The following is a 15,251-nucleotide window of genomic DNA, read 5'->3' on the forward strand; positions in this document are numbered from 1 at the left end:
GATATGTTTTCTCGGTAACAAGTGAGATTTGATCCCTGCAAACTGACACCCCTACAGCACCAGACAGTAGGAGGGGGTTATCAGTGTCTGTATCTAAAGATAGCATTGGTGAAATATATATTATTTTAAATTAGTAAATAAGAAAGATACTATTATTGCTTGAAGGGCCAGTAGGGGCGGGTGTTTGAGGGGAAAGCCTTATCACACGGCACGAGCTATCACTTACTGTGAATATTCTAATGTATAGAATTGTCTGGTTTAGAAGTTAATATCAAATTTTTTCATTCATCAATAAATAATGATGACTGTAGAACAAATTTAGGCTGTTGCAAATTTTTCTTTTAAACTTTCAGTGGGATCATTCCATTACCACAATCGATTTGAGTCATGGGCCAGCTATTTATTCAATTAATATATTATTGAGAATCACATCACAGGCTTTGGTTATCATAAATGAAATAGGCTGGTGCCATGACTGATGGTGTGAAGCCTACAGTGTATGTTTAGTGTAATGCTTTGTTGCCTAGGGGATGCAGAGTACGGGTAGCCAGGTGGTGACCTTTGGGGGCGAGGGGCAGGAGGGCCTGTGGAATGTAAGGATGAAGTCCTGGGTGAGGTTGCAGACTGCAGACTTGAGCAAATAAATTACAAGAATGTACTTGAGTATGCACCCACATTTTTGAAAGCTCTGAAGTATTCTAATCTGGACACTTATCACATTAATATTTATGGAATCTGTCCATAAGCAAGTGTGTACTCATACTTTGATGATTTTGATTATCCTTTCATAGGAAGGTTGTTTGCAGCAAAGATCAAGAGTCAGAGGGCTTAGGTTTGATTCCTTGCTCCATTACTTTTGGGCAGTTGAGCAAGTGACTTAACATCTGAGCCTTATTTTCTAATCTGTAAAGTGGAGATCAGGGTATCTGCTCTGCCTAATTCACCAGGTTGCAAAGTTCCATAATACATATATTAAGGTTTTTTCAACTATCAAACTTTGCATAAATACAAATTGTTGCTAGGAAGATGACCATGAAGATAATAGCCTGAATCTCTTCAGCTCTGTTGGTAGGTATTCAAACTTCTTTGTCTTAGAGCAGTATTATTAAGTTGAACCATGTGAAGTGTTGATACTCAACCATCCGTGACCTACAGAAATGTCAACTTCAAGTGATTCTGCCTAGTATGTAGTAGGGCAGGCATATGCATAAGGGCCACAAGTGAAGTTTAAGGGATTTTTCTTTTTCTTTTCTGATGCCACATTCAGAATTTGTTGCCAAATAGTGTTTAATCTTAGTAGGCCATGTGGTCAGCTCAATTGGTCACTACAGGAAATTACTTTATCTTGTTTTGCAAACTATGATTTATATGTTCTAACGTGTTCAGAAGATGGAGGGAAAAAAAAATGACTGTTAGATGCTTGTGATCTGAAATCAGCCTTAGCTGTGAGTACAGACTAGAAGTTTTCAGCAAAATAACTTTGATGTCAATTGTAAGCTCCAAAAGTCAGGATTGGAGTTTATGTGAGTTTATGTAGGAAGTGTGCCTATGAAGCACAGAGTTGTTTTTAGACATATGAGAGCATCCAACCCAAACAGGTGATCTTTTCAAAGAAATCACTTTGTGGTTATATACTTCAGTGATGAACTATTACTCAAAACATTGTTAGGGATCCCCTTTTGGGGGCCTCGCCTCCATAAGTAGGTCATTAAACATAATTGATAGTGACACTTAGCGTTTTATTCAAAATGCAGTTTTTGCACCAGCCTAGGGTGTGGCTAATTAGAGGTAATTTCCAAGAACTATATCCAACCTGAATAATGGACGAGCATATTGTTACCGGTGAGGATATTCAGAGATGATAAAAAAAAAAAAGGCAGTACTGTTAGATTAAACATCTAATTGCTACCTTAATGGTCACAGCAGACATTTGGATGCACATTTAGAGATATATTGGTTTAAAAAAAAGTCATTTTAATTCACAGCTTCCAAAAGCTCATTCTTAGATTGTTTCCTAACTAAATAACGCCAATTGGGGTTTTGTGAATTACCAGGTAAGTCTAATCAATCTATTTAGTACCCAGTATTCTGTAAATGAGTGTTTCCCAAAAGTAGTGCAAGTAAATATTAAGCCATGGTGACCACTAATTGTAGTTTACGATGGAACCCCAAAATACTGCATGATGTTTGTATTAAAAAAACTTTCTCTTAATGGCGAGTCATCTTATTTATAGTCACTGGTTAATTAAGTCATTTTAATCTAAAACATGTACTGTTGGAAGAAAAGTCCAGGTGACTATATCCTGTATAAATTTATAACTGAGGAAAAGCCAAGCTGGTTGGTTACAAAATGGTTAAACATCATTGTTCGGCCACGTCTGCCTGAGTCATTAAAATGTCTAAGAGGAAAGCAAATTCTGCTGTTTGGAAGCCTGATATTGTAAGCCCTGGCTTTTAAATTAATGGTGAATATAGTGAGCAGTCTGTCTTTGAGAACATTTTACCTATCAGGGAGCTCAAGTTTTAGCTGAAATATAATTAGGATATTTTAAAAAAATCTGAATTCATTTTCTTACAGGAAAAGGCTGACTTCTGTGGGGTTCACTGCCAAAAAAATTACTGATTCTGGTGAAATATAGGATCTGCTTGTTGCCTTTTAAAAATCTCTAGTCATCCTACTTCATTATCACCGTTAAAGAAATTTCTTATTTTATCTAGTAATTTCAGCAGTCTTTTGTGCTTTAGTAGTAGTTTATCCTCTTTGAACTGGCATTCTGGCGTATCAAAGTCAAGAGTTGGAGGAAATGAGCTCATTATAGCTTTCCCCAAACTGGCCGAGTAGTGACATTTCAGAGAGTTTAAATTGGGCATACACTCTGCACTGAGGTTTCCAATAAGATATACATCTGAGTAATGAAGGTAGTTATTGCCTTTTAATCTGATTGACTATTGAAATTAGTATCTTCTGTAAATCATTTTAGTATCATTTAGTTTGACTGATTGTGGGATCCAATGAGTTGAGAGCTAAAGAATACTTGCCTGGTTAAAGTCTGTTCTAGTAATTATTTTATTGTGTACCTTACACACATGATCTCTCTTGGCTTTATTAAGCAGGGAAATGGGAGCAAAATCTAATCTGGAGGTTTTTCTAATTTGTAAAAGGATTGACAAGAGTCTGTAAGGTGGTGTCAGCTCCTTGTTACAACTCACTCATCTGTTGCCTGTCTTCAGCGTTTACGAGTGCTCGTGAGGCCCACCTTAATAGGTATTTTTAAGAATATGAGGTTTCCCACTACATGAATATCCCCAATCCTCTCTTGCTCTGTGGTTCTGCAGAATTGTTTCTCTTCTCTGAACACATTTAGTTGGGGCATATCCAGCTAGTGATATGAGTTAGTAATTTCACAGTTACTCATCTTAACGATAGCAATCTTGAAACTATGCAAATGAAAACATTCTTTATTATCTTTATGAAGTAAGAAGATGTATTTGAAGGTAATCTTATTGGGTGTGTCTCTGGTTAGCCAGTCTGTACTTCCCATCCTGGAATAGTGCCTAAGTCTTTGCTCTGTCCCATGCAAGTCAGCCATGCAGCAGAAGTTTATGCCTTGTTGAACTCATGGCTCACATTACTGAGGAAAACCTTCTCACATTGTCACCAGGCTTTCCTTTCCATGGCTTGCAGCTTGGAAAAAGTGGAGCAAATGTTCACCTATTGGTTTGAGAAATCCTGTGTCTATTTATATCCGCTATGTGAATACTATGCTGTCTACCCTAAGAGTACCATCACATTTTTCTTAAAAATGCACTCGATAGAAGAAGAAAAAATTATTAAAAAATACTCCTGTTAGATTACAATGGGATACTCAGGTGACTGTTTTAACAGATCAGATAAGATAGAGGCCCTTGCTGCTTCTCATTCATGCCAGAGAGCTCTGTCCTTTGTTAGAGTTGGAGACCTTCACACATTGAGTGACAGTGACATCAGTGGGTTCTTGGGGCTTCTGTGCAGGGCTCCATGTGAAGCTCAGAGCCCTTCTGTGATGTGGAAGTTTGAACTTTGAACTCTCCATATTATTTGATAACCCAGTAACTGCAGGCAAAGATGCAAGTGTTCAAGTTCATAAAGATAATTAAAAATTTTTGAACTGCTGTCTCTTCATGGCAGTGGTTTATGGTTGCCATCTGTATGCTCTTTTTTTAAGCTTCACAGTCAATTTTTAAAAATAATTTTATTTCCACATATAGCAAAACACCATTTTTTTTTAAAAAAAGTAGCATATCAAGTTGAAGGTCAGCTTGGCAAACACCAGTTTAAAAATTCACTTCTATAATGGTAATCGTATTGTATAGATACACTGAAAATTTGGGAGAAGCTTTTTTTTTTAATTGTGTTTTCAAACTTGAATGTAGAAAGCTTCAATCTTGTTTCATGAACTTGCATGTTCCTGCTACAGGGCTTTCTCATCCTAAATATAAATTACTAAGTCAGTTATACTTCAGTTAAAAAATTCAAGAAGCAAAACCTTACCATATACCAGAATATCACCTAGATTAAAATAATAAGCTGAAAAAATAAAATGGAAGAAATAAAAAAAAGCTTTGAAGGCAGTTTAAAATTGTAAGCTTTTAAGGAATAGGGAAAAAACCCCGGAAACAATAGATTAGAATCTATATAAAATTGATACTCTGGCAAATAACATTCTGAGAAAAGTATTTTAAGCAAAAATGACTTAAATATTGTCTAGAATTCAAATAAACTGGTAAGATGCACATTTGAAAACCTCAGTAGAGAAATGAACAAAGGATGTGACCAAATACTTCACAGATGAATAAATTCTACTGGAAATAAATAGTAAAATCTCCAGCTTCATTAGTAAGAAATAATTATGCTAAAGTCAGATACTATTTTTTTAATTGAAACTAGTAAATAATTTAAAATCTTAAAAAATGATGGCCATATTGTGGCAGATTGGTTTTTAACATTCTTAAAATGACCAATTGAATATAAAATGGTACAGTTCGGAAAAGGAATTTGGCAATATCTATCAAGTAATTATATGCTAGTTTATTTATTAATATAAACATATATTTATTCATAAAATTATGACTTTTCCCAATAATCCTTTTTTGGGGGGCAGAATCTAAGAAAAAACCACAAAATGGGGGGAAAGATATACATCAAACCTCCTTATAGTGGAAAATATCAAAAACAGCTTAAGTATCTAAAGTGTGAATACATAAACATTGGTAAAATTTTTTCCATCCCTTAAGAGCCGTGCTTATAAAGGCTGCAACACTGGGGTAGATCATGCAGTGGGTAGCTGACAGGCAGAGCGAAACAGTGGTGCTGCTGTATCATGCCAGGAGGTGGGCTCAGGAATACTGCCTGCTGGGGCAAAAGTAAATTGGTTCGTATCTCCAGACAAGTACCAAGAGCTTGATTGACACTGATGGTTTTATTTCTAGAAATAGTATATATGAAATGGTAAGGAGCATGGACAAAGATAGACATACAGACATGCAGCAAAGCATTTGTACAGTGGCAAGAATTGGAAAGAACCTAAGTTCAACTGCGAGAATCCTCTCATTTATATGAAGGGATGGAGCAGAATTTAGCGATGTGACTTCATAGTAAGAGCGGAGCTGGGACAGGAAGCTGAAGTCCTCCTGCTCAACGCCTTTTGCTGTTGACGTGGTATTGGAGAATGTCCTGTTACTCAGCAAGATCTGGTAGTGCTCTGACTATTGAGGTTGCCTAGAAAAGGGGAATCTGCTGTCAGACTGCTCTAGAGCTTAGCTAGACTCACTTCAGGATGCTTCAGGCATAACAATGAGTCTGAGAAGAAAGTCCTGTCTTCACGAAGTGATAATGATCAGTTGTCTTGATACTGACTTGTTGCTGCTCCACACTCTCCCATCTTAGCGTGTCTTGTTAACCATTTATCTGTGTTGTATTCTAATTCAGCAGTATTCAAAATTACTACCACAGGAATTCTAGAAATTAAATATGTATTAATTCTGCTACCAGTCTGAAAATACTAAAGTGATAGTAAAATTTTGTATTGAATGATTTTAAACTTTAAACTGTAAATTACATATGCTTACTGCTTTACCCATGGACGTGTGATGGGTACCATATTGATCACTATTCAATGTGGTTTTTATTTTTAAAATATTACAACTTATGAATTAAGCTGGAGATAATTAATTAAAAATCTCAGTAAGGGATTTACTTAAGATAACCATTCCAAATTAATATCTCTGATAGAGAGTTTACTCTCTTCATCCACATTTGACAATTAGGAGAGAACACTAATGTTTAACTTGTCTGGCAACAGGAAAAAAACAACAAAGGGAGATACCCTCTTTAGGAAAAGCAAAACATCACTGCCAGCATTTGCATGAAACCAAAGTTTCTTCTAAATTTATTTCTACAAAGAAGATAGAGATTTTGAATCTTTCACAGAAGAATTCCTACATTAAAAGTTTGACAGTGGATTTTATAAAATATTTGACATGCCAGGTCCCTCGGTACTGTGAAGAGATGTGTTTGAAATGAGAGAACATCCTTGCACTTAGCATCTTCACCACCTGATTGCTCTGTGGCTGATCCCAGCACACAGTGCTTTCTCTTTGGTAAGTGTTCACGTGTTTGTTGAGCTAAGTCTGCATCGAGAAGAAACCCAGGCAAATGATTAAGTGCCCAATAATAGATAAAACAAGGCATTTTGCATTAATTTGCAAGGAACTGCACAATATCTTTATTATATCTCTTAAGTAAATATTTAGTTACTGATAGGAAAAGCTTGAATAATGTGGGGATATATATTTAGAAAATGTAGTCGACAGAGAGATATTAGAAATATGTACGTGTGAATGACTAGTTAAATATTTCGTAGGTTAAAAAGTTCACCCTCAGTGTATTGATAATGTTCTCAGATCTCAGTCTTTCTGGTCCATTTGGAAAAATCTTTGGAAATGGGAAGTTGAATGAAAGATGTCTGAATTTTCTCTCTCTGCTGAAGAGCTTTCTGATCAAGGGGAAATGATGGTTGGCATTTGGGACTAGTTCCTGGAGATCAAGAGACAGGCATCACGTTCTGGTTCTCACTGAAACCTTTTATAAGCGAGCTGGACGCCATACTGAGCTCTCTGTGCGGTTTTCTTGGCTTGTCACCTGTCAGTCATGTTTAAAGTCAGGTCACATTCACTGGGGACGAGGTTTCTGAACAGAGGCAACTTCCTAGTGTCTGTTGTGTAACTCAGTTCCCTTGGAGGGAGGGAACAATACATTTTGGGGAGGAGAAGAAAAGGAAGTAGATAATAATTGGAGGAATGAGCTGAAGGAAAGAGGTCACAGGCCTAGTGGTGGGAGTGCAGACGGCGGGTGTTCCCTCTTCTGGTTTTCGTCTTACCAAGACAGCACATGTCTGACGTGCTGGCAGAGCACATAGCCAGGTTTATGCCGTGGCCCGAGGGATGGGGGTTCGAAGTATGATTCTACCTAGGGTTAGGGGGATGGGCCATGGGGATGAAGGCAGTTAAAGTGGTCCCTTGGCTGCCTCTGGGTCCTTGTGTACAGAGGTATCTGGAAGGTTATCATGTTATATGGTTGTTGAATAAAGCCAGTGACCTGAAGTCAGTGCTGCCTTTAGGAACTCCACATGTGTAATTGAAGATCAATTGCTCCACAAAGACGTTCTATTTGTCAAAGAGAGCAGTGTCTCTCTCGTGTGGCTCTTGTGTTTTATTTTATTTGACATAAGATTATGTCCTGTTCCTTTAGGTAGACTTAAATTTCACAGAAGTTTCGATTTTATAAAACCTATTTTTCTCCCTAGTTGAAATATCCTAAGAGTTTGTTCTTTAATTGTATATGAAAATAATTACTCATGATTCATAGTTGTATTGGATGTTCACTGTTTGCCAAAACTGTAGGTACGTTTTCTCCATATTCTAGAGCTTAGAATGGATACCATTTTAACAATTGACAACCTAAAACAGCATTTTCCTCTCACGTGACTTGGCTTTTTGGAGGGCAGTTTGCATGTTATCCAGAGTGTTGTTTTAACCTTGTGGTTATTTCTGTGTTTGTACACATATGAGGAGGCTTGGGTTCGGAGGACACCAACTCACTGTGTATGCTGCTTCTAAATAGTAGATCTAGAATGTTCTGAGGGAGGTGTCCATTAACCTCATAATTATTGGGGACATCATTTATCTGTGCTGTTTCCTTTGCCTCAATCCCTTGCTTCCTTTGGCTGACTTAATTGAGAGTAGGCTATGCTATTATCCACGCCAGAAACTGTATTAAAAAAAAATTCTCCTGAAATTACGAATGCTGTAATACAGAAATGACAAGTGAAGTAAACAGGTGAATTGAATGATCTCGCCAAAGTCACCAGTGACTCAAATGGGTGGAGGAGGAATTTATGACATTGTTCCTTTAGTAAGGAACAACTGATGTCAGACTTCCGTGACATTTTATTAAGTTGCTCCAGCCCAGCTTGGTGTCTGACTTTCTGTCACAGAAAGATGACATTTTAAGGTCCAAGTTCCTATAGGGAAGTCGCAGCCAAGCTAGTGGTCAACAGCTGCTACGAATTATGTTTCTGCTAAGTAATGTTTCGGTTATTAGTTCTATGCGTTGCAAGAGTGCCGCCGATAGTGGAATTCAAGGAACACTTGCTTAATAGAGAACAACAGAAGAATGAAATTAAAACTGCCATTTCTTAAAAATCTTCTCTTCTAGCTCCTCAGATAGTGGTGAAAGAAAAATATTGTGGCCGTGAAGGGAGAAAGCCTGCCTTCCTACGTGGTTTCCAGTGGCACAAAAAAGAAATTAGGACTCAGAAGAGGAGTAGTTCTAGGAAATGCATGCAGTCAAGGAGCGGTTTTATCATCTACATCAAGTTGTCTAGAGATCTTTGTGTGAAGAAACTATGAAAACAGAAAAACATCTTTTGTTCACCAGGCTAAATCTTCATAAGCCACTGTTTTGTAATTTTGAATCCTGTTGAACAACATTCTGAAGGATATTAAATTGAGACTTTTGTCTTTTTTTATTTTTAGCACACTCAAGTGTATATATAAATCTCTGGAATGTTGAAGGAGTGACATTCCACAAGTGTCAGATTTTTTTTTTCTGTTGCCCATTGTGAAGAGACCAGTGAATTAAGAATGTTTGACTCTTTCTCCAATATTTTCTTTCCTTTTGGAGCTCTGTTACAGGGTAAAGAATTGTTTTTTGTGGAAACATTATTGAATAGGAAAATTCATGTTTCAAATTGTTGTTTTCTGGCAGTGATTAATGATTAATTAGCCAGACTAGAATTGATAGCATTAAATTTCTGCGTGGCTTGGCGCTGTTATCAGTGCACGGCAACAGCAGCAAAAAAAAATAGAATTCACAATAATCTAGGATCTAGAACCAAAAATTGTACTCTGAGTTGCAAGTGTCAAAGCTGGGTTCTAAAAGTGTTTAAGAGTCTAGAGATTTACAGATATCTTTGTAGATTCTGTAATAGCAGCATAAATTTGTTCAATGTTGGATTTTGAGGTAACTGTTAGCCTATTTTGGGGAGTTCTGGTACATTTAATTTTTACTGAGGCATTCTGCGGTGATAACAAAGCAATCAGTCATAGACTTGAATGAGTACCAATGGGAACTAGTTGCTCATTTGGATGAGTTCCACTGCATGCCTTTAATCTGGCAAAAAATAGGGTTTGAAGCTGCCTTTAAAACATAGATCAATTTGAGGGAAAAAAAATCAATGAAAATGATTAATAGAAAAAAATATTCTTTGGTCCTAGGGATCTAAATTTTAATGAAAGAGATTCTAAAACTGACTGTTGAAACAGAGTCAAATATTACCTTTCCTTAACAAATGTGGAACTATTTTTAAAGACATAGCTTTGAATGTAAAATTGCATCTATATGTTCCAAGAGGTCCATTCACCATTGTTCCCAGTGCTGTTCTCTGTTTCTTGACTTATTTTCTTGGTGGTTTGCTTTTTGTTGGGCTCTTGGACCTGAAACGAATATTGGGGATGGATTAGTGACATTTGTGATTTTTGAGGATGTTAAAAAGAACACTAAGATTGGCCTTCTTATAACCGCATGTGTTATTTATTTACTTTCAGTTTGATTAATAAGCTTAAACCTGGTGTCATTAAGAAGATCAATAGACTGTCCACACCGATAGCAGGCTTGGTAAGTAATAAATTACCTTCAAAACTAGATTTCTCCGTTTCTGAAGTGTCAAAAGCTTCTTTCATCTGGAATTATCATAGAAATTAGGTCTTTTGTTCAAGCAAAGTGTGTTTGGTGATCCCCTCCTTATACCTGTAGTTCCTGGAGGCTTTATTCTGTTTATTTTTCTGTTTGTTTTGCTTTTTGTGCCCTCAGACTTCATATATCTGCTTTCTTGGCCTATTTCTTCCACAAATTGTGTTTATTTAGGATCCTATTCTCTCTGAAGCTCGGCCCTACACACACTGCTTGCTAGTTGACCACAGTTTAGGGAAACTGTCCAATGTTCATGAGATGTTATGTTTCAGTTGCTTCATGCTTCTATGTTCCCCTCACTCAGCATGCAGACCTTGGAGTGTATTTACAACATACTTAAGACCTGTCAGCTCTTCTGGTTTCCTACCAACATCCTGTGTGATGTTGGGCAAGTCACTGTCTTCCTCTTTACCTCAGTAATATTATCCATATGATGGTTGTGGGGGATTCTCCAGATTCCTTCTGACTTTAAATTCAAAATTGTGTGTGTGAAAAATACCCTATACTTTCATTATATAGATACTCTGGTGGGTCAAGACCTTTGACAGACCAATAATAAGGTGGGACTATGTGTTTGGAAATAAGTAATTTATAATTAAGTACAAATGATAGATATTTTTCCAAATGTTAGCAATCCCTAAGGATCAAGGTTGATGATAGGGGTCAGTTAAAAAATTAATTTTCCAAAACACTCAAGTTTGAGACAGTTATTAACTGGGATGTAAATAAAATGTATGTTATCCTTGAGATAGTCAAGCTGCTTATAATACATTCGGGAACCTGATTAAAAGTAGCAGTACTAAAATTTCTGGGTTTGCAGCTGACATGAAGATCTTATCAAAATTTTGACAGGAATAAGTTGGTTGCAGAGTGTTTACTATTAGAAATATCTGTGTAGGAGAGAAGAAGAGAATTTTTACAGTTTTTTCCTTTTATTTTTCTTTAAAAGCTCAGAAAATTACAATTTTCTTTTGAAATATAGAATGCAGTTGACTCTTAAACAGTATGAGGGTTAGGATTGCTGACCCCCCCATGCAGCTGAAAATCTCTGTATAACTTTTGAGTCCCCCAAAACTTAGCTGCTAACAGCATACTGTTGACCAGAAACCTTACTGATAACATAAATATTTGATTAACACATTTTGTATGTTATATGTATTATGTACTATATTCTTACAATAAAGTAAGTTAGAAGAAAATGTTAAGACAATCATAAGGATGAAAAATTACACTTACAGTATGGTACTGTATTTATCAATACCATGAGTTTACATCATCTGTTTACAAGATGAATCATCTGTCAGTACCTACACCGATATTGTCTTATATGATACAAAATAGTATAGATGTTACACATATTACTAACACTGGACATCGAAATGAACAAAATAATGTGAAGAAGAAATTCATATTGGTTTAGAGGTATAACGATTCATTCTTTTTTTTAAAGTTTTAAAATTAAATTAAATTAAATTAATTTTTTTGGTGTAATTAATTTTATTTATACAATTCATTCTTTGATAACAAAGAAACAGCAATATGATTGCTTCACGGTAGCTGAGCGTGTATGCTAATGAATGAATCATTATACGATTTTTATGGCATACAGTGTTACAGCTGTAATCATAATACAGTATTAGAAACGTTGTTACATTAAAAATACACTTACCTGTGTTGACAGGCTGATATGCAGTTTCTTCAGCGAATGGGGCACAGTGTACTTGAAAACAAAGTTATAAAACACAGTAAGAAAACTAATACGTTATTAATTTATATTAAATATCACTTACCTTATACCTATCTTAGGACAGTATCTACATATATTTTATGCATTCCTGATATACCTAACTTGTTCTTAATTTTTTTGAAATTTCTAGGCTACATAGTTTGTGAGTTTTTTCAAATTGTCAAAAATCTCCAAAATTTTTTCCAATATATTTCTTGAAAAAAAATCCATGTATAAGTGGGCCTGTGCAGTTTAAACCTATGTTGTTCAAGGGTCAACAGAGCACTTGGACTCAATGTTAATTCCTTCCATTCTTATCCTGTTGCTTCTATTTCTATTATGAGTAAGCAGCTGACGTGATATTTTTATTGGTCTCAAATTTGGTTTGATTAAAAATCTTTCATATATATTCATATATTACAATATACATATATGTGTGATTTATTTCTAGTGATATATAACAAGTTAGAGGTGTTATTTAAGCAGTAAAATTGAAGAAGTTTGGTTTCTGAAGTCTCTCTAGGAAGAAACATTCAGTTTAATGAAGTAAAAAAGTTTTATATGAAAATAACTTTTATGAAGTAATTTCTGTGAGAATTAAAAGTTTGAATTGTATTGAAAGTACTTTCTGTCTTTTCAAATGGCTTGAGTTATTCTCAGATAGTTTAATGCTTAGATTTTAAATTGTCGTTTCTTGGATCAATTACATGCATTTAAAATAAAACTAGCCTTTGATTCCAAACACTCTGCATATTTGGAACACTTAAATTGTGCTGGTTTATTGTTGTTGGCCACAAGAGGTTTTATTTAATCTTCTGATTCTACGATTAGATGAAAGCACAAATGTATTTTATATTTAAGTCCAAAGGTCTCTCCAAGTATTTCTATTTCAAGCATCAGAAATTCTATCTAGTTTGGACTTTATCCCTAGAAACTAAAATGAAATGTATTTCTGGTATATTAAATAGGATAATTTCCCAAATACGGGACATTGAGCATTTTCAGTTGGGCGTAGGATCAGGATGGTGACCAGAGCCACAGACCTGGACCTGGGCTGAGCAGTCAGGTCAGAAGTCATTATCATGCCTCATGGTAACTTCATCTGACTTCTTCTTCTCATGTTTATGTATCAGGATGGTTTTTATATCAAAACTTCTTAAAGCCTCAGTTTCAAGTATAGATTAGAGTTTCTGCATCTACCTAGTAGGGTTGTTATGAGGATGGAAAGGAATGATATGTAGATAGTCTGACATACAGATGTTCAGTGAATATTCTTTTGTATCACATGTATTCTTTTAACAAATGATTCTATTAACAAATAATTTTTCTGATTTATAGGGATCTATTGGAGGAGAAAAGACAGATATAAATAAGGACCTTATTGTCAACGACTTTATGTTCTAGTAGGGGAGTGGGGATTGGGCAGATAAATTAACAAATGAGCAAGAAAGTACCAGATAATAAACATGCTGCAGAGAATTACAGTAGACTGACGTTTGTTGAGCACCCATGAGCAGCCGTCGTAGGACTGTGAAGATTGACCTCTAAGAAGTCCTCAAAAGCCATGTGCCGGAAGCTTTAGTTTTTAACATTTATAGAAAAAGATATAAAACTTGAGCCAGGCTCTGCATACTAGTAATTTCTGTGTTGACAGCACCTAACATAGTGACTGGAACATATAGGAGATCAACAATTTTTTTTGAATGAATGAACAGGATTTCCATTGTGAAAATATTAGGCTTAGAATTAGGCCTTTGATAGGTTATAGGTTAAGTTGTGTCCCCCCCCCCCGAAAAAATATACAAGCAGACCTTGTTTTATTGTGCTTAGCTTTACTGCACTTTGCAGATACTGCACTTTTTAACAAATTGAAGGTTTGTGGCAACCCTGTGTCGAGTAAGTTTTATCAGTGCCATTTTTTTCTAACAGCCGTTGCTCACTCCATGTGTCTGCATCATATTTGGGTAGTTCTCTTAGTATTTCATACCTTTTCATTATTATTTTCTCTGTTCTGGTGATCTGTGATCAGAGATCTTTGATGTTACTGCTGTGACTCTCTGAAGGCTCGGATGATGGCTAGTTAGCATGTTTCAGCAATAAGGTATTTGTTAATTAAGGCATGCATGTTGTTTTTATTAGACATAATGTTATCGCACACTTAATAGACTCTAGCATAGTGTAAACATAACTTTTATATGCACTGGGAAACAAAAAAGTTTGTGTGACTTGCTTTATTGTGATGCTTGCTTTATTGTGGTGGTCTGGAGATCAACTCACAGTATCTCTGAGGTCTGCCTGTATATTGAAGTCCTAAACTGCAGTGCCGCAGAATGTGACCTTTTGGGAATAGGGTTGTCATATGGAGTACGGGAACAGAAGTCATAATGGAGTAGAGTAGGCAACCTAATCTAATCTAATTGGTGTCCTTATATGAAGACGGCCATATGAAGGCAGATACACACAGGAAGAAAGCCATGTGATGACTGAGGGTTGGAGTGGGGCACATACAAGCCAAGGAACACCACAGATTGCCAGCAAAGCACCAGGGGCCGAAAGAGGCAGGGCAGGGTTCTTTTACAGGTTTCATGGGAGCATGGCCTTGTGGACACCTTGATTTTGGGCTTCTAGTCTCCAGAACTGTGGGACAATAAGCCACTTGGTTTGTGGTACTTTGTTATGGCAGTCCTGGGAAACACATACAGATACGTAAATGTTTTAGTTAATACTTGCTTTTTAAAAGACTTTTAATTTTGAAATATAGATTCACAGGAAGTTGCAAGAAAACAGTACAAGGAGGTCCTCTGGGCATTTCACTCAGGTTCCCCCATGGTAACATCTTGCATAACCCCGTTCAATATTAAAACCAGGAATTCACACTGGTACATTCAAAGATTTTAATCAGATTTACCCATTTTGCATGCAGTTAATACTTTTTTAGTAGCAAAGAGCAAAGATGCTTTCGAGCTAATGAGATGAAGAGTGTTTTATTGTAAGGATTTTCCTGAGGACTCTCATTAACCTAGTGCTCAGGCATAAACGTGGCAGATGAATTCCTCACAATTACTTTTTCCTGCCTCATTTCTAGCAAGAAATGGCATCCCTTAATTGAGTTTCCTAACAGAGGAATCCGAATGGATCAGATTACCTTTTCTTTCCAGGCAACAGATACCACAGGTCAGCTGCCAGCTGGGAGATGAGTTCCTTGAGGGAGAAAATGGTCCTGGCTAAGTGGGC

The 15,251-nt window shown here is 36.2% G+C and overlaps 1 protein-coding gene across 5 annotated transcripts in view; it reads left to right on the forward strand.

The window, feature by feature from the left end:
- Positions 1–15,251, forward strand: part of LMO7 (LIM domain 7) — a 182,569-nt gene that overhangs the window by 60,027 nt on the left and 107,291 nt on the right. For all 5 annotated transcript variants that reach the window (XM_072976365.1, XM_072976364.1, XM_015244437.3 and 2 more), the window contains one exon: positions 10,147–10,216. In XM_072976365.1, coding sequence (XP_072832466.1) covers positions 10,147–10,216 — 70 coding nt within the window. The remainder of the gene's footprint in view (positions 1–10,146; positions 10,217–15,251) is intronic.

This window comes from Vicugna pacos, chromosome 14 (assembly GCF_048564905.1).
Source record: "Vicugna pacos chromosome 14, VicPac4, whole genome shotgun sequence".
In the NCBI taxonomy this organism is placed as follows: domain Eukaryota; kingdom Metazoa; phylum Chordata; class Mammalia; order Artiodactyla; family Camelidae; genus Vicugna; species Vicugna pacos.